This window comes from Plecotus auritus, assembly GCF_963455305.1.
Source record: "Plecotus auritus genome assembly, chromosome: 3".
Taxonomy (NCBI): Eukaryota; Metazoa; Chordata; class Mammalia; order Chiroptera; family Vespertilionidae; genus Plecotus; species Plecotus auritus.
In genome coordinates this window covers 93,786,925-93,807,534 of record NC_137772.1, presented here as the reverse complement: position 1 = coordinate 93,807,534, position 20,610 = coordinate 93,786,925, and the positions used below count along the sequence as shown (strand labels likewise).

General features: G+C 38.1%; 1 protein-coding gene and 1 pseudogene across 2 annotated transcripts in view; both read left to right on the top strand.

The window, feature by feature from the left end:
• KPNA3 (karyopherin subunit alpha 3) overlaps positions 1-20,610 on the top strand; it is a 101,710-nt gene that overhangs the window by 62,398 nt on the left and 18,702 nt on the right. The window contains exons 3-8 of the mRNA XM_080661293.1: positions 12,295-12,384; positions 12,571-12,600; positions 12,686-12,738; positions 12,873-12,968; positions 17,459-17,544; positions 19,915-20,001. Coding sequence (XP_080517419.1) covers positions 12,295-12,384; positions 12,571-12,600; positions 12,686-12,738; positions 12,873-12,968; positions 17,459-17,544; positions 19,915-20,001 — 442 coding nt within the window. The remainder of the gene's footprint in view (positions 1-12,294; positions 12,385-12,570; positions 12,601-12,685; positions 12,739-12,872; positions 12,969-17,458; positions 17,545-19,914; positions 20,002-20,610) is intronic.
• Positions 13,683-16,093, top strand: LOC308243281 (ubiquitin-fold modifier 1-like; annotated as a pseudogene). The gene is made up of 4 exons: positions 13,683-13,703; positions 14,332-14,512; positions 14,736-14,800; positions 16,071-16,093. The product of its transcript is annotated as a ubiquitin-fold modifier 1-like (transcript).

Here is a 20,610-nt window from a genome sequence, read left to right as displayed (position 1 = left end):
CCTTCTGTAGTTAATTTACAGAGTTAAAAATACTTGCTTGTCGGAGTGTGTATGTGTTTATTGACAGAGAGAGAGGGAGGGAGGGAGGGAGGGACAGAGAGAGAGAGATTTTGTTGTTCCAGTTATCACTGCATTCATTGGTTGGTTCTTGTTTTTGCCCTGACTCAGGATCCAATCCACAACCTTGGCAAATCGGGATGACACTCTAACCAACTGAGCAACCTGGCCAGGGCAGAGCATGATTTTTAATATCCACGTTGGTTAACTTAGAGACTCTTATCTCTTCTGGATAATATTGTTTCTTTTGCACTTACCACAGTTAGTTCCTGAACATCCTATAGGACGACCAAAAATAAAATTTGCTAAAGAAATCTCAAGCAGTCCCTTATTTCACATGTCAGAATTCCCTGAATAAGCAGCAAAAAGTGAGCCAACCTTCCTGAAACAAAGCCTAAATTTCAGACAAAGCTTAATTGCTTTTGATACGATTCTACAGAGGTGTGGAGATCCCTTCAAGAGAAGATTCCTCCACTCTTTATCCCATTCTTTATCATCACAGTATTTAACTCTGACTTCAGCCTTACTATTTCTGTATCTCCATTGTATAGAAAATCACAATGTTATTACTGACATTGATATTCTTGAAAATACAAGAAAATAGAGCTAGTTCCAAGAGTTTCATAGATGAGCTCTACCCATTTCTTTAGATTACACACTTCTAAAATGAAGGTAATAACCAGTCCTCCACCCCGCCCCACCGCCACTCCCACCCTAGATACTCCCAAGTCTCCCTCCCAGCTCATTCCACAATGCTTACTCAGATTCTGGACATGTCATTATCACTCATTAAATGTTAATAATCAGAAAAATTGAATTATGATATCTTAAACTGTTGCTTATATTTAAATCATTTATTGAAGTTTTATGAAAAATACCTTAGACATAGAACAGTGCTACTCAGAAGTCCTGGGATAAGTTAGGGGACTTGTGTCAGTATATTAAACAGGGCACTGCTTCCTTTACCAAGAAAGTCTTTTTGCCTAAATAAATCACAGAACTAACGTGCATTTAGTTTCATAGTTGATTTCTGGCACAAACTCCTATCTTGTAGCAGACCTGTAACAGATAGTTCGAAGACCTTTAGCCAGTCCAAGGACCATACTTTGAATAGCACTGAAGTTGAGGGTAAAAGCTCATTACTAATATGTACTGTTTTACTGGCCCCAAACTCTTTTTTTTTTAATTTCTTTTTTTCTCCCACAACAACCAAATCATGCAACTCTTTTTTTTTTAATTTTTTTTAATTGTTTGAAATATTACAAATAGTAGTACATGTCTCCTTTTTTTCCCCCCCCCCCATTGACCTCCCCCTGGCCTCCCCTATCCCCAGTACATGCCTTTACCTGCCCCCACCCCCAGTGTCTTGAATCCATTGGTTATGCTTATATGCGTGGTACAAGTCCTTCGGTTGATCTCTTACAGCACCCCCCCCCCCCCCCCCGCCAACCTCTCCTGCCTTCCCGCTGTAGTTTGACAGTCTGTTCAATGCTTCTTTGCCTCGGTATCTCTTTTTTTCCCCATTTCTTTCCTTTAAAAAATCTTGCCTCTGCAGACTAGAAATAAACATATAATAACAAAAAATGTTTGAGTCCCAATTTCAATGTCCAACAGTTCTGAGTCCCCGTTTCAATGTCAAACAGTTCCTTAAGTGTACATGTCAGCAATGATATCTGGATGGTGGGCTTTTTTGTGTGTAGTATAGACTCTAGGCAGGTGGAAATATCTAGCTTGTCAAGTAAAGGGACAGTTTAAGTTAGTGGTTTTAATGATGCCTCCTTTAATGATTAGTCAGATCACGAGAAACCTGCCCAGGGATTATCTTTCTTGGGCTTTTACATATTTTTTTGGTTAAAGTATATAAAGTGTGATTTTCATGCCTTAGGATATTTTAGCCTGTTAGTTTTTAATTCAAATGCAGGCATCATTACTTAATTTTTTATTAAAAAACAATTTACCAAGAAGTTGTAATAACTCTAAACTTGTATATGCCTACTAAACATGCACAAGTATATACAGAGCAAAAATTACAAGTATATATAAAAAAAATTACAAGGAGTAATTTGTCAAAGACTTAATCATTATGAGAGATTTTCTTGTGAGTAATAAATAAACAATTAATGAGAGATAGAAAAGTTAAATAGCAATTTCCAAGTATTATTAAACACATTTCAAAATCCACTTTTTGCAGATGACATGATTCTATATATAGAAAACCCTAAAGACTCTACCAAGAAACTATTAGAAACAATCAATACAGTAAAGTTGCAGAACACATCAATGTATAAAAATCCACTGCTGCCTGGCCAGACTAGTTCAGTAGGTTAAGCATTGCCCTGTGCACCAAAGTTGCTGGTTCAATTCCTGGTGAGGGCACATACCTGGGTTAAGGGTTAGATTCCTGGTTTGGGAACATACGGAAGGCAAATGATCAATGTTTCTCTCTCTCTGTCTTTCTCTCTTGGTGAGGATTTCATTCCTATATACTAACAATGAAACTTCAGTATAGAAATGAAAAAAATAATTCCTTTTGCAATTGCAACAAATAGAATAAAATACCCAGGAATAAACTTGACAAAGGATGTGAAGGACCTATATACTGAAACTACAAAGCATTATTTAAAGAGATTGAAAAAGACACAATGATGCCCTGACTGGTTTTGCTCAGTGATTAGAGTGTCGACCCATGCTCCAAATGGTTTTGGGTTCAATTCCCAGTCAAGGACATGTACCTCGGTTTCAGGTTTGATCCCCAGGCCCAGTTGGAGACAACCAATTGATGTGTCTGTTGGTTCTCCCTCTCTCTCTCTCTCTTTCTCTCCCCACTCACTCTCTCCCTACTCTTTCCCTTCCACTCTCTCTAAAAAATCAATGGAAAAAATATTCTCAGGTGAGGATTAAACAAACAAAAAAAGACACAGTGAAATAGAAAGATATTTTGTGTTCATGGATGGAAGAATCAACATAATTAAAATGGCCATATTACATTTGTGTGGAACCACAAAAGACCCAGAATAGCCAAAGCAGGCACTAGACAAAAGAACAAAGGTGGAGGTATCAGCACTTGCTGACTTCAAATTATACTACAGAGCTACAATAATCAAAACAGCATGGAATTGGCAGAAAACCAGACACACAGACCAATGGAACAAAATTGAGAATCCTATATAATAAAGAGGTAATACGCAAATTGACCAACACACAAGATGGCCACCCCCATGTGGACACAAGATGGCCGCCACAAGTTGGCCAGCAGGGGAGGGCAGTTGTGGGCGATCAGGGCAGCAAGGGAGGGCAGTTGGGAGGGACCAGGCCTGCAAGGGAGGTCAGGTGGGGCGATCAGGCCTGCAGGGGAGGGCAGTTAGGGGTAACCGGGCTGGCAGAGGAGGGTAGTTGGGGGTGACCAGGCCTGCAGGGGAGGGCAGTTGGAGGCGACCAGACCTGCAGGGGAGGGCAGTTGGGAGGGACCCAGGCCTGCAGGGGAGATCAGTTTGGGGGACCAGGCCTGCAGGGGAGGGCAGTTGAGGGCGACCAGGCCGGCAGGGGAGGGCAGTTAGGGACAATTGGGCTGGCAGGGGAGCAGTTAGTCGTCGGTCAGGCTGGCAGGGGAGTGCTTCGGGGGTGATCAGGCTGACAGGCAGAAGCGGTTAGGGGCAATCAGTAAGGCAGGCAGGTGAGCGGTTGGGAGCCAACAGTCCTGGATTGTGAGAGGGATGTTCCAGATTGGAGAGGGTACAGGATGGGCTGAGGGACACACACCCCCATGCACGAATTTCATGCATGGGCCTCTAGTTTAGAAATAAAACTACATGTATATGGGCAGTAATTTTTGACCAAGGAGCCAAAAGCACAATAGAGAAAAGTAGCCTCTTAAGTAAATGGTGCTGGGAAAATTGAAAAGCGTGGCTCAGTGGTTGCATGTCAACCTATGAACCTGGAAGTCATGATTCAATTCACTGTCAGGGCACATGTCCAGGTTGCAGGCTTAGTCTGCGGTGTGGGGTATGCAGGAGACATCCGATCAATGATTCTCTCTCATCATTGATGTTTCTATCTCTCTTTCCCTCTCCCTTCCTCTCTGCAGTCAATAAAAATATTTTTAATTAAAAAAGAAAAGCCACATGCAAGAGAATGAAACTAGATTACAGTTTGTCCCCATGTACAAAAATTAATTCAAAATAGAACAAAGACCTAAATATAAGATCTGAAATAATTACATAGAAGAAAACATAGGTCCTGAGCTTATGGACCTTGGTCTTAGAGAACATTTTATGAATTTGACCCCAAAGGCAAGGGATGTAAAGGTAAAAATAAATTAACAGGCCTATATAAAAAGCTGCTTAGCAAAACAAACCATCAACAAAATAAAAAGGCAACCAACCAAATGGGAATGATATCTGCAAGCAATAGCTCCAACAAGGAGCTATTAATATCCAAAATACATAAAGAACTCATACAACTCAACACCAAACAAACAATTTAATTTAAAAAAGTAACAATTTTAAAAATGCAAAGGACTTGAACAGACACATCTTCCAAGAAGATATGCAAATGGCCAACAGATATATGAAAAGTTGTTCAACTTCACTAGCTATTATGGAAATGCAAATAAAAACTACAATGATGCCCTCTCACACCTGTTAGAATGTGTTATCAATAAGACAAGTAATACAAGTGTTGAAGAGGTTGTTGAGAAGAAGGAACCCTCATTCACTGGTGGTGGGAATGTAAACCTTTGCAGCCACTGTGGAAAAAAGTAAGTATGGCAGTTCCTAAAAAAATTAAGAATACAATTACCATATGACCCAGCAATCCCTCTTCTGGGTATCTACCCCAAAACCTTGAAAACATTTATTCGCAACAATATATGCACCCCTGTGTTTATTACAGCATTATTCACTGTGCCCAAGACATGGAGACAACCCAAGTGTCCTTTCATAGAGGACTGGATAAAGAAGATGTACATATATACTATGGACTACTACTCAGCCCTAAGAAAGGATGTAATACAGCCATTTATAACAACATGTATGGAGCTTGAGAATATTATGCTTAAGCGAAATAAGTTAGAAAAAGCTATCGTATGGTCAGAGCCATATGATATCACTCATGTGGGATATAAAACTGAAACTCATAGACAGAGATGACTATAGGGTAACTCTCAGAGGGAAGTGGGGAGGTAGTGAAGAGTAAAGGAGGCCACATTTATGGTGATGGAAGATGATTTGACTTTGGTGGTGGGTGCACATGCAATATATAGATCATGTATTATAGAAAAGTACACTTGAAACCTATATGATCTTATTAACCATTGTCACCCCAATAAATTTAATTAAAAAAAGAAAAAACTCATGCATATTTGAAAATTGGTTTTGTGATAATATAAAACTACTAGAGGCCCGGTGCATGAAAATTCATGCACTGGAGGGGTGTCACTCAGCCTGGCCTGCCCCCTCTCATGGTCTAGGAGCCCTCAGGTACAGGAGGTGACCCGGTGATCAGGGGAAGGTGATGCCCCCATCACACCTCTGCTGTTGCCACTGCCAGCAGCGCAAGCCTTGGCCGGCCCTAGTTACCTGAGCCTCAGGCAGCCCTGGGTGGCTGGGCAGCCACCATCCAAGGCTTGCCTGCACCTCGGGCCCGCCCTGGGCAGCTGGGCAGCTGAGATCCAAGGCTCGCCTGCGCCTCGGGCCAGCCCTGGGCGGCTGGGGGGCTAAGGGGACTGGGGGACTCCGGAGGCAGGCACATGGAGCAGCCGGACCCACCTGAGGGCAGGCCTGGCTGTGCCATGCGCCTGCCGCCCAGGCGGGGCTGAGGGGACTGGGCGCTGCCATCTTGTGGCTGTGGGTGCCACCATCTTTGAAGGTGTAGCAGTCAATTAGCATATTCACTCCTTATTGGCTGTGGGCGCCACCATCTTTGTGAGGGTATGATGGTCAATTAGCATATTCCCTCTTTATTAGATAGGATAGTTCCCAAACAGGTACCATGGGGCTCCATAGTGAACTTAAAGGGACACCTTGGGATATTCTAAATTTTAAGAGTAATATTGATATTTAACATCATTCGGATACCACAGAACTATTAGATCTTGAGTTAATTCACATTTTTTAAGCATTAGATTACCCTGTATTCTTTTCAATCACATATTTTGTCTAAAAAAGATAAAAATTTATTTTCCATTTTTTGTTGTTTCATTCCCCCCCCCCCCCCCAAAAAAAAAAAAATGACTTAAGTTGTTTGGACCTAACTACTTGATAAGACACTATTAGGTATTTCCTTTGGCCTACATGTGGACTGAAGAGTTCGGAAAACTTTGGTATAAAAAAAATGTCAGCTAATTTCAGAGTATTGTACAAACTGTTTTCTCTGATCACAATACAATTAAATTAGAAATCAGTGAATGAGATAGTTACAAAAACTTCATAATTGTGAAAAAATAAAGCACTTCTAAGTACCTTGGGCATCAAAGAGATCCTAATGGAAATTAGGAATACCCAGAACATTAGGAAAAATAATATATGTTGGAACCTGTGGAATACAGTTAAAGAGCTATTTCACAAAAGAAATTTGTAGCAAGTAGAGAGAACAAATAATAGGAATTTAAAAGGTGCATTAATTTATAAGTAGCATAAGTTTTAAAATATTAGTACATCAGTTAGTTTTTGCTGCATAATAAACCACTCCAAAACTAAGTGGCTTAAAACAATAGCCATTTTATTAAGCTAATAATTCTGTGGGTTAGCATAGTGGTTCTTATGGTCCGGGCCAGTTTAACTGAGCTCTGTGGGCTCTCTCATTTCGTCTCTGGTCAGCTGGTGGGTTAGTTGGTGACTAAATGATCTAAGATGCTCTCACTCAAGTTTCTGGCTATTGGCTGGGACCTTAGTTGTCCTCCACATAGCTTCATCCTCCAGCAGGCTAGCACAATGTTGATCACATGGTGGTTTTAAAATTGTAAGGCAGCAAGAAAGGACATGCTCAAATGTATAAGTCTATGTGCATTATGTCCCATTGCCAAAGCAAGTTACACAGCCACACCCAGAATCAGTACAGAAGCGGACTACCTGGAGGCATAGATATAAGAAGGGGAATTGTAGATATTTCTGTAATCTAACACAATTTGAATATGAACAACTTAGCCAGTAAATTTGAAAAGTTGTGTGAAATAGACAATTTCAGCTTCTATTAAATTATTTCAGAGAAGGTAACGAGGGAACACTTTCCAACTGATTTTATGAGGCTAGGAAAATTATTACTCCCAGGAACCAGACCAAGACAGCATGTGAAAGGGTACTTATGAACATAAGTGAAAAAAGTTTTAAAGTGAATATAATTTTTTTAATTCCAAGAAAGGTATATCTTGAGACTTGCAAGATTATACTTTTAACATCACAAGGTTTAAGTTTAACATTAGAAAATCAATTAGCACATTTATAGATGAAAGGGGGAAATTGTACATCCATTTCAATATATGCAAAAAAGCGAATTTAATAAAATTAAGCACCTATTTGTGGCTTTAAAAGATAAAAGAAAAAAAATGTAGCAAATTATAAATAGAAAGGAGTTTGTTACCAGAATAAGCCAGTAAACATCTTATCCTATCTAATAAAAGAGTAATATGCAAATTGACCATCACTCCAAACACAAGATGGCTGCTCCCATGTGGTCAAAGATCCTGCCCCCATGTGGACACAAGATGGCTGCCACAAGATGGCCAGCAGGGAAAGGCAGTTGGGAGGGACCAGGCCTGCAAAAGAGAGCAGTTGGGGGTGATCAGACCTGCAGGGGAGGGCAGTTAGGGGTGACCAGGCTGGCAGAGGAGGGAAGTTGGGGGCAACCGGGCCTGCAGGGAAGGGCAGTTGGGGGGGACCCAGGCCTGCAGGGGAGAGCAGTTAGGGGGAACCAGGCCTGCAGGGGAGGACAGTTAGGGGTGACCAGGCCTGCAGGGGAGGGCAGTTAGGGGTGACCAGGCCTGCAGGGGAGGGCAGTTAGGGGCAAACAGGCTGGCAGGGGAGCAGTTAGGCATCAATCAGGCTGGCAGGGAAGTGGTTAGGGGGTGATCAGGCTGGCAGGCAGAAGCGGTTAGGGGCAATCAGGAAGGCAGGCAGGCGAGCAGTTGGGAGCCAACAGTCCTGGAGTGGAGAGGGTGCAGGCTGGGCTGAGGGACACACCCCCCATGCACGAATTTCGTGCACCGGGCCTCTAATGTAATGATAAACTGCTATCCTCAGATTGGGCATCTATGTATATAGGAGGCTTAGTTGTATTTATGCTTTATATTGCTTTTATACCTGAAATATTTGAGCAGTATGAGGAATGAAGAAGATTCCTAAAAGGACGTTGGAAACTTGATTATTTAGGCTCTTGAAAAGTTAGAGGAAAACAGAGTGAAAATGGAATGGGATCAGGATTAGATTAGTTATTAACTGTTACAAATCACAAAGTATGATGCATAGACTTGTTTAAATTTTGAAACAATTTCAAACTTGTGGTTTGAAATTCAGATTTGCAATATAGTGCTGAAAATACTATGCACACTTATTTAGCCCCCTAGTTTTCTCCATATTTGCCTTATTCTCTCTAATTTTTATATATATGTACATTATTTTTCTTGAACCATTAAGGTGCAGGCATTATGTCTACTACCCTTAATATATTAGTTCATCCTATATAATAAAAGGCTAATATACAAATTGTTCTCTTGTCTGGGAGTTCGACCAGGGGCAGGGCCCGCTGGCCAACCGCCCGTGGCCCCTCCCCACAGCCAGCCCAGCCCGATCGGCCCCTATTTGGGCAGGTGGTCCAGACCCCACTCGTGCACGAATTCATGCACCGGGTCTCTAGTATTTCATAAAAACATACTTTCCTACATACCCACAGTGCATCTGTCAGATTAATATATAAATTTTTACTATCTAATCCATAGACCAGCCTTGGGTAAACTACAGCCCGCGGGCCGGATCCGGCTGTTCTATCCGGTTCTCTTGCTCTCCCCTCCGCTCCTTTACTTTGAATTTATATTAGTTTACACAAACACTCCATCCATGCTTTTGTTCCGGCCCTCTGGTCCAGTTTAAGAACCCATTGTGGCCCTCGAGTCAAAAAGTTTGCCCACCCCTGCCATAGACCAAACTCATATTGCTAGTTGTTCCCAATAATGTCATTTGTAAATCTGAGATCCAATCAGGATTAGGCATTGAAGTGAGTTCTCATGTTTCTTTAGTCTCCTTCATACCAGAAGTTTCCCAGACTTTATCTTGAAGAGTACAGACTAAATTTTTTAAAATGGCAGATTTGGGTTTGTCTGGCTTTTCTCAGATTGTTGTTATTTTGGTCAAGAATATCACAGAAGTGATATTGTTTTCTTAGTGCATCAGAGCAGAAGGCACAGTGCTGATTTGTTCATTACTCATGATTATAACCTTTGTCACTTGGTCAAAATGCTGTCTGCTAAGTTTTCCCTCTGTAAATTAATATGTATTTTTTGAGGAGCTACTTGATACTATAAAATATTAATGCGTGAATTTTAATATTTGTGAGAGATGTTAATTTAAAAATAATATAAAATTGATTATTTGAAATTGCTAAAGTATGCTATCATATAAATGGAAGTTGCTAATATCAGATTAGCATATATATAAACAACAGTTTGTGTAAACATGCTTACTCAAACATAGTACAAAAGTAGATGCCATGCAGATAAGCTAGTAAGCTTTAGATATAGATGTATTTCTAGTTTTAACTTTCTATTTGATACCCATTTTAACATCAGTATTAGTGCCTCTTTGGTAACTTTCTATTATAATAAACACTTCTGTAAATATTGTATACCCTTTGAAATATTAAGTTGAAAAGCATCTTAGAAATCATTTATTCAATTTTTATCAAATTTATTTTGGCTTAATTCTATAGACACACTAAAGAAAAATTAGAGAAAATTGATGACTTACCCAAAATTATATATTAAGTGAAATGTCACAGGTTGCTATTACAAACAGTTGAAATCCCATAAAATCTAGAAATGTATTTGCTAGTAGAGAGTTCTTATTTGTAAAAGCCAGATAGCAAGAGTTTAAATCTGAGTTTATGAGAAACTAAAAAAAAAATCCCATTTGCCATTGCAACAAAAAATTAAGATACCTAGGAATAAACTTAACTAAGGAGGTAAAAGACCTGTACTCGGAAAACTACAGGACACTGAAAAAAGAGATAGAGGAAGACATAAACAAATGGAAGAATATACCGTGTTCATGGATTGGTAGAATCAACACCATTAGAATGTCCATACTACCCAAAGCAATCTATAGATTCAATACAATCCCCATTAAAATTCCAACGGCATATTTCACAGACCTACAACAAACGCTCCAAAAATGTGAAATTAAAAACAAACAAACAAAACCCAAATAGCCACAGCAATCCTGTGAAAGAAGAACAGAGTTGGAGGGATCACAATACCAGATATCAAGCTGTATTACAAACCCACTGTTCTCAAAACTGCCTGATACCAGCATACGAACAGACATATAGTCCAATGGAACAAAACAGAGAAACCAGAAATAGACCCAAGCCATTATGCTCAATTAATATTTGACAAAGGAGGCAAGAGCATACAATGGAGTCAAGATAGTCTCTTCAAAAAATGGTGTTGAGAAAATTGGACAGATACTTGCAAAAAAATGAAACTAGACCACCAAATTACACCGTACACAAGAATAAACTCAAAATGGTTAAAGGACTTAAACATAAGACAGGAAACCATAAAAATCTTACAAGAATCCATAGGCAGCAAAATATCAGACACATGTTGTAGCAATATCTTTACCGATACAGCTCCTAGGACAATAGAAACTAAGGAGAAAATAAACAAATGGGACTACATCAAAATAAAAAGCTTCTGCACAGGAAAAGAAACCATCAACAAAACAACAAGAAAGCCCACTTCATGGGAGAACATATTTGCCAATATTATATCCGATAAGGGTTTAATCTCCAACATTTATAAGGAACTCATACAACTTAACAAAAGGAAGATAATCCAATAAAAAAAAATGGGCAAAGGACCTAAATAGACACTTTACGAAAGAGGACATACAGAAAACCAAGAGACATATGAAAACTTGCTCAAAGTCACTAATCCGAGAGATGCAAATCAAAACGACAATGAGGTACTATCTCACACCTGTCAGAATGGCTATCATCAACAAATCGACAATCGACAAGTGCTGGAGAAAAAGGAACCTCGTGCACTGCTAGTGGGAATGCAGACTAGTGCAGTCACTGTGGAAAACAGTATGGAGTTTCCTCAAAAAACTAAAAATGGAACTCCCATTTGACTCAGTAATCCCACTTCTAGGAATATATCCCAAGAAATCAGAAACACCAGTCAGAAAGGATATATGCACCCCTATGTTCATAGCAGCACAATTCACCATAGCTAAGATTTGGAAACAGCCTAAGTGCCCGTCAGCAGATGAGTGGATTAGAAAATGTGGTACATCTACACAATGGAATACTATCCTACTGTAAAAAGGAAGGAATTCCTACCATTTGTAACAGCATGAATGGTCCTGGAGAGCATTATGCTAAGCGAAATAAGTCAGTCAGAGAAAGATAAATATCACATGGTCTCACTCATTTGTGGAACATAATGAACAACATAAACTGATGAACAAAAATAGAGCCAGAGACATAGAAGCATGGAACAGACCATCCAACCTCGGAGGGAAGGCAGGGAAGGGGGTAGGTAAGAGAGAACCAAAGGACTTGTATGCATGCATATAAGCGTAACCCATGGACGCAGACAGTAGCGGGGTGAGGGCATGTGCAGCGGGGGGGGGGGGAGGGGGGGAGTGGCTGGGAAGAGGTCAATGGGGGAAAAAGACATAATAATGCATCCCCAAATTTAAATATTCACTAAAGATTGGGAAGCATAGTATTGATCAAAACAGTTGGTGATTAATAAATTGTGTGAGTGTGTGTGTGTGTGTGAGAGAGAGAGAGAGAGAGAGAGAGAGAGAGAGAGAGAGAGAGAGAGAGAGAGAGAAAATCTGGACTATAATCTGTTAATCCTTGTCATTGGTTTGCATATGTACACTTAATTCATGTTACTCTTATGTAGAGACCCAATTTGTTTCGCAATTGTCTGATAACGTTTAAATAATTTTAATGGAGTTTTTCAGAACACTTCAGTAAATTATTTCATAAATGTAATTTAACCTGGTTGCCTTTCAGAACAAAAGAGATGAACACTTACTGAAAAAAAGAAACGTTCCCCAAGAAGAAAGTTTAGAAGATTCAGATGTTGATGCTGATTTTAAAGCAGTAAGTTACCTTGTTCTTATAAACTATTTTTTAAATAATTTTTGTAATGGCCAGAAAACTTTATTTTTAATCTAAGATCAATTGTACAATGATAATTAAGGTATATTAACTTTAGTAAATAAATTATTTCATAAATGTAATTTTGCTAACAAACTCTTTGCTGAACTATCTTTTTTTCTTTTTAAGCAAAATGTAACACTAGAAGCTATATTGCAGGTATGTTATTAATTTAATATTCTCATTTTGAAATATTTTGAAATTGATTTTTTTTTATTTCTGAAATTTACATTTGGTGTTGCAGAATGCCACAAGTGATAACCCAGTGGTCCAGCTGAGTGCTGTTCAAGCTGCAAGGTAAATACTAATTTGTCCAGTCAGAGAAGTTATGTCACATGTAGGGTGTCTTATTTAGTAGTCTAGAAGGAGTACATTATTATTTCTGTTCATAGTTTGAAAATTATAACAACTTCTTATATTTCTTTTTCTAGAAAACTATTATCTAGTGACAGAAACCCACCAATTGATGACTTAATAAAATCTGGAATTTTACCAATTCTTGTCAAATGTCTAGAAAGGGATGATAAGTAAGTATGGTTTTGATTCCCTGTCCCACTTTTTTCAGTTAACTAAAAATTTAAGATTGTTATTTAACCAATGAGTTCAGTTTGGTTTTGCATTTATTATATTTTTTATTTGTTATGCATTTTTATGTAACTATTTATGTGATTATATTCAACAGACCTAAAGTGCTTCTTTTTTATTTTCTAGGAAAATTTTAGCTTCTATTTATTGTCTTTTCTAACTTATTTCAAATATTTAGAGTGTTTATTTGTTAGTGATTTTTAATTTTTTTAGTAATATTTTAAAACAGCCCAAATAGTGTTTGAGTCACTCTTTGCTTATGAGTCTATATATAGATTAACCTTATGACTGAGTCAACATGAATGGTTTCCAGAACTGAGTAGCTGTTTGTTGTGAATATTTCAGCTGATCCTCTGTGAAGTCTTTAACAGAATTTCAATCATGATTTGTTGTCCAACATCATGGTTTTATTTGTGTAAATTAAAAATAAGAGGGCTGTTCATACTTTCACAAAATAGAAAGGAAAAAACACTTGGTATTTTGGGGGTAGTGGCCCCACTTTTGTTAGTGTTTAGAGATACCCTGGTATGCTGTATCTTAAACTCATCAATTAGAATTAACTGGGAAGAATGTAAGTTTGCACTCTAAAAACTTTAGAACAAATGCTGATTTTTCATTTTAGAGCATTTAGACTAAAATTTTGAATATTTCGCTAAATGTTGTCTAAGGAATATTCAGTTGACTAAGTAAAACTAATGGTATTTAAATGTTGCTACTAAGGATTTTCCATTGTGTGCCACAGCCACCCTTCTAAAAGCCCTTAACACTTTATTTTAATACTGTCATTTATGTTTTTTTTAACAAGGTTTATGTAAGTAAAAGTAAGTTTTACTTCAGCTGTTTAAAAAAACATTCTGTTCTACCTCTACCTTTAGGGTCCTCTTTTGTTCTTGATCGGCTTCTCTTTCATTTTTTCCTTTCCAGTTTTTGGTATAGACTCATTGTGTGGGTGTGTCTGTGAAACATAGCTTTTATACAGAAAATAATGGTAAAAATATGTATATAGCCCTGTGTAACTACTTCCCAAAGCAAAAATAGAAATGTGTCAGTGGTTTCTTTCTGACTTTATGGATTTGTCATTGGAAATTGTTTTGTAATATAAAAGACCATAGACTTTGTACACTGGTTTAAATCCAGGGTTTGCTATTGACCAAAACCCAAGTGGCTTGTATACCCTCATCTATTTTTATACTCTCATCTGTAAAAATTAGATGACAGGAGCAGTCTCCAGTACCACAGAGAAGTGGAGCTACTGGGCAGAGTTGACTTGGGTTCTCTGGGCAGACCAGTTCCACCTTGTTGAAGGTTTCCTTTAAAATCATACTGATGTTGAACCCAGGGCTGCCGTACAAAGTACTCAATGTTCCTGAAAGTACACAGCAGTGTTAAAGTTTGCAGCAGAAAATTTTCAAGTTTCTGCAGCAATAAGTGCAATTATTACTAATGGTGGAATAGGAATAAATCCCGCACAGGCTGCTGGAAATGTGTGGGTTTTTTTTTTAAATATATTTATTGATTTCAGAGAGGAAGGGAGAAGGAGAGAGAGATAGAAACATCAGTGATGAGAGAGAATCATTGATTGGCTGCCTCCTGCACGCCCCCTACTGGGGATCGAGCTCACAACCCAGGCATGTGCCGTTGGCCAGAATTGAACCTGGGACCCTTCAGCCTGCTGGCTGATGCTCTATCCACTGAGCCAAGCCGGCTAGGGCTGGAAATGTTTTTCTAAAGCATGGTTCAGAACTGCAAACTATTGCTAGAGATTGTGTTGGAAGTTGGTAATATCTGCTACTTGTAAGATAGGATTATCTTTCAGAAAAGTATTGGTAATGTTGTTAAACTGAAATTAGGCATTTAAAATACTATGAAAACACCAATGGTTGGTGAAATAATAATAAAAGGTGAGTTACTTCAAAAAGAAAAAAAGATGACTGTCCTTTCTTGTTATTCACACGCTTCATGTGAAGAGGGAATGCTTATACATTGAGAGTACCATCTCCACAGAAGATCTTGGCTACCTCACAGCACACACAGCTAGTTCATTGAGGGGAGTAAATGGATTATCCAACTATGTTTTGTTACTGGAGGATGCGTCTGATAATTCTTTTGGAAATAATTCTTTTGGGAACATTTCGAAAATTAAAATTTGTTGAATTTTTTTAAATAAGAAGTGGTTGTGAGGAATGGAAATGAATATACAAAATACTAATAATATCAGCTTATAATAAATGTTCATTCATTGTTTACTTTTTGCACTCATTTATTTTTTCTATATGTTCTCTCTCTTTTTTTCAAGTGATGTCTTAGGAGACTGCCTGGCTTTATAATTTTGATATTTTATGTCTTTCTTTCTGTTTTTCTCATTTAAGACCCTCATTTTCAGTATTTTGCCAAACCACCTAATCTAGCTTAATAACCTTTCTCCTTTCATTCTGGGGCAGCATATACTGTCTCTTCTTTGATCTTATTGTTCTTTTACTTCTCCTCTGCCTCTGATACCCTGTTATTCCCTGCCTTTTGCCAAAATTTATTATGTAGTTCTTGGCCTGATGCTCCATTTTCTCATCTGTTCCATCTCTCTCTTTTTTTAAAAGAAATATTTTTTATTGATTTCAGAAAGGAAGGGAGTGGAGAGATAGAAACACCAATGAAGAGCATCATTAATTGGCTGCCTCCGTACGCCCCCTACTGGGGATCAAGCCCACAACCCAGTCATGTGCCCTTTACGAGAATCAAACCAGGGACCCTTCAGTCCCCAGGCCAAACCAGCTAGGGCAAATCTGTTCCATCTCTTTAACCTCAATGCTTGCTGTATCTCTGACATTTATTCTCCTTAAACCTTTCCTTCTTGGATCTCTCCAACCTTTTGATGCTAACAGCCTCACTCTCTTTCTTAAATATCTGTATGTTTTTCTGCATCCTTATCCTTTGGCTCTCCTTCATTTTTGCTCACTACCACCTCCTTCCAACTTGGTATTATGCTTAAAGGAATTTATATTCTTTCAGCTATTTAGCCTAACTTAATTTAGATTCCCTTTTAACAGGTTTCTCCTACATCAGCCTTTAAACTGTTAAAATTCATTCTGTAGACCATGACCTCCAACATTTTTTAAAATTTCCTTCTTACTAGCACTCTATATTTAGTATGTCTATAGAATAAATTCCAATACATTCTGAAGCTTGGGATTTGAGTCCTCTTCCCTCTCTCACCCTCACTGCAGCAACTCTCTCTCTCTCTCTCTCTCTCTCTCTCTCTCTCTCTCTCTCTCTCTCTCTCTCCCTCCCTCTCTCCCTCTCTCCCTCCCTCCCTCCCTCCCTCCCTCTTTTAGATAACCTACCCTCCCAATTTCACCCCGTTATATTTTTGCATACTTTTTTGATCTTTTCCTAGTCATCTATACCAGTGGTCGGCAAACTGCGGTTCGCGAGCCGCGGTTTGCCGCTCTGTTGACTAATGAGTTTGCTGACCTAGACTCTCTTTATTTATTTATTTATTTATTTATTTATTTATTTATTTAATTGTTTGAAGTATTAAAAATAGTAGTACATATGTCTCTTTTTTTCCCCCATTGACTTCCCCCCACCCTCCCCTTCCCCCCAGTACATGTCTTTACCTGCCCCCCTCCCCAGTGTCTTTTATCCATTGGTTATGCTTATATGCATGCGTACAAGTCCTTCAGTTGATCTCTTACAACCCCCCACCCCAAAACCTCCTCCAATAATTATAGGCTGTTGTTGTTCCTTGTGATTAAGCCCCTATCCCAGTGGTCGGCAAACTCATTAGTCAACAGAGCCGCAGTTTGCCAACCACTGAATTGTGGTCATCCACCCATGATACTTTTCATTGTATTTCCGCAGTGTCTTTCTTTATCCATCTTTGAAAGGCTAGTTGTTTTCACTTCCTTTATGAGGTCTTCCATTATTATCTCAAATTATAATGATCTCTTCCTTTTAGCAAATTTGTGCAGCCTTCTAATATCTCCAGTATGTAAAGCAGACGGTATGGAGTCACATAGGGTCTAGACCAGTCTAGAAACTTTGGCAGTGATTCAAGTGAGATGATGAGAGCACAATGGTATTGGGAATAATGCTATAAATATAAGAAATATTTAGGAGGTGAAAAAAGAGAAAAATATTTAGGAGATAAAATTGAAAGGACTGAGTGATTTGATGTTTGTGGGTGAGGAAGGAGTCAAGGGGAAAAGTAATGACTGGCTAAATGTTGCAACTACCAATGGATATAGAAAAGTGTGTTTATAGTGACTCACTTTGGAAGCCAATGACACATTCAGGTGGAAATATCCAAGAGGCAGTTGGATATATAACAAGGTGAAATTCAAGGACAAGGTAAAGGATAACCATATAGATCTGAAGGTCATAAATTTAAGTTGGAGTTGTGTGCCTAAACATATTTATTGTTGTTTTTTTACAGTCCTTCATTACAGTTTGAAGCTGCTTGGGCATTAACTAATATAGCATCAGGAACTTCTGCACAGACTCAAGCTGTTGTACAGTCTAGTAAGTAAATTAGCTTTCTTACTTATTGGACTTTTTATTTATTTATTTTTAATGAAGACAAGAAAGTAGAGTTTTATTGTAATTTTATTTTGTAACATTTTTAAACTGGTGAATTTTATAAATTATTTTTTATGATTGACCTCTTTCCCATAGGTATCATTAATCTATTATTAAATAATTTTAATTGTGGTTACTAAAATGTGAATAAAGTTTTATCTTTTTGGGTAGAGACCATCTTCCAATAACAGGTTTTAAAATTTCTGTTTCTGATACCTCCAAGGTGCTAAGTAGCTAATGCTTTTTAGCTAGTAACGTATATATTTTTTTTAAAGTGTACCTACCTCAAGATGGGATAAATGTTATTAATGTGTTGACCAAACTGACAAAAGCTTTTTTGGGGGAAAAAAATATGTCACCAAGTACTGTTAAAATGTGGGACACTAACCTGACTTCAGGTGTACTCAAGATGATGTTAAGTCGTCTACTAGTATGATTTGGTAATAAGTTATATTGCTGTAGTGAGAATACTGTTCTCTTTTAGTTTTCTTTTTAGATATTTGATAATGTCTAGGAGACCGTTTCCAGTTAGATTTTTAGCTGTAACAGAAAGGGAACAGATTTTAAACTAGGTCTTTCAATGTAGACTAGTAGGAATAATTTAATAACAATGTTTTGTTTTCATTTTTTAACTTTTTGGTTACCTTCTAGTTGTTGTAACCTTTGTCTCAAAAGATTAATCAGCCCTAGCTGGTTTGGCTCAGTGAATAGAGTGTTGTCGGCCTGTGGACCGAAGGGTCCTGGATTCGATACCAGTCAAGGGCACATACCTCAGTTGCAGGCTTCTCCCCAGCCCGGGCCCTGGTCAGGGCTCGTGCAGGAGGCAACCAATCGATGTGTTTCTCTTTGTCTTTCCCTCTCTCTCTTCCACTCTCTCTAAAAATATCCTCAGGTGAGGATTTTTTTTAAAAAAGTTTAATTGTAGAATTACCATGTGGCTCAGCAGTTCCACTACTAGATGGAACCAAGAGATATGAAACATGTTCACGCAAAGACTTGTACACAGGTGTTTGCAGCAGTATTCATAATAGCCTCAAAATGGAAATACATTAGATAAACAAAATGTGGTACACAATTGAATACTCTTCAACAGTAAAAAGGAATGAAATACAGATACATGCTATAACATGGATGAACCTTAAAAACCTCATGTTAAGTTAAAGAAGCCAAACACACACAAAAACATATATTATACAATTTTATCTATGAAATGTTTAGAATAGCAAAATATATGGAGAAGGAAAGCAAATTAAATGGTTGCCTGGGGCTGGGGGAGTGGGCTGCAAGATTACGATGGGTGAGGGATTTCTTTCGGAGGTGATGGAAATGTGTTAAAATTAGATTGTGGTGATAGCTGCACAATTCTTTATAAATACTAAAAACCATTGAATTGTTCACTTACAAAAATTATATTGTATGTAAATTATATCTCAATAAAGCTGTTAAAGGTGTGATAAATTTTAAATGTTAAGTAAATAATAATACAGTTAATGCAGAGATACAGCAAAAAAAATCTTAGAGGTAGTACACAACTGACTGAAATTTACAAAAAAGTGATCTGGTTTAACACTTAGTTTTTTATGTGGATGAATATAATACCAGTGTTTTAGAATTTGGGTTAACATGTAAGTTATGTAAATAGTAAGAATTGTAATGATAACTTATTTAAAATATAAAGTAGGCCTGATATAAGAATAATCAGTTCTTGCCAGAACCGGTTTGGCTCAGTGGATAGAGCGTCAGCCTGCGGACTGAAGGGTCCCAGGTTCGATTCCGGTCAAGGGCATGTAACTTGGTTGCGGGCACATCCCCGGTGGGAGGTGTGCAGGAGGCAACTGATCGATGTTTCTCTCTCATCGATGTTTCTGACTATCTATCCCTCTTCCTTCCTCTCTGTAAAAAATCAATAAAATATATTTAATAATAAAAAAAAAAGAATAATCAGTTCTTTAGTTAAGCCCATATCAGCAATTGAGATTACATTGACTAAGGTTATGCATTTGGTGTAGGAACTCTTTTTTAAATGTATTATAGACAAAATTTTTAATACAGTGTAGGAAAAATTGCTGCTTTTTGCTTTTAGTTAATGATGTAAGAGCAACTTTTACATACTGTTAATTAGGTGTGCTACTTGAATATTACTAAGGAAAATACTAAAATTGATTATTTTTAGAGTAAAAGTATTTGCCCCAATTTTTAAATTCAACTATATTATGCCGAGTTCTGTGTATTTTATCAGCTTATTTAGGCTTAAAAATCAATAAACTCTTCAACATTTTGCAGTCTAAATATCAGCTTTTTAAAAAATTATAGATGCCGTACCTCTTTTTCTGAGACTTCTTCATTCACCACATCAGAATGTTTGTGAACAAGCAGTATGGGCGTTGGGAAACATTATAGGTAAGTTGTATTTAGGTTTCAAAAGACTTTAATTAAGAATCTTAATTAACTTTTTTCCTACATTGGCATAGCCATTACACACTATGTTTCCTCTAATTTTTAACTTGGGTTGACTATCTTTTTGCCTTATAAAAAACTAACTTAAAATGATACCTCTTTGGCCCTAGCCAGTTTGGCTCAGAGGCTTGAGCGTTGGCCTGTGGACCCAAGGGTCCCAGGTTCGATACTGGTCAAGGGCACATACCAAGGTTGCAGGCTCCACCCTGGCCTGGGCCCTGGTCGGGGCACATGCAGGAGGCAACCAGTTGATGTGTTTCTCTCACATTGGTATTTCTCTCTGTCTTTCCCTCTCTCTTCCACTGTCTAAAAATCAATGGAAAAATATCCTCAGGTGAGGATTAAAAATATATATGTGATACCTCTTTGAAACAGATATGCAATTTCCTATCAAGATTGGTAGGTTAAATTTGTGTTCCCCCCAAGTCAAAGTCTGGAGAAACAGCAACCCTTGATGCCCTTGACTAATGGTGAGGAAACATAGAACATCAGTGTCCCAACATGAGCCATTGCATACATTTCAGACTTTCTCATCCTGAATGTAATTTTTTT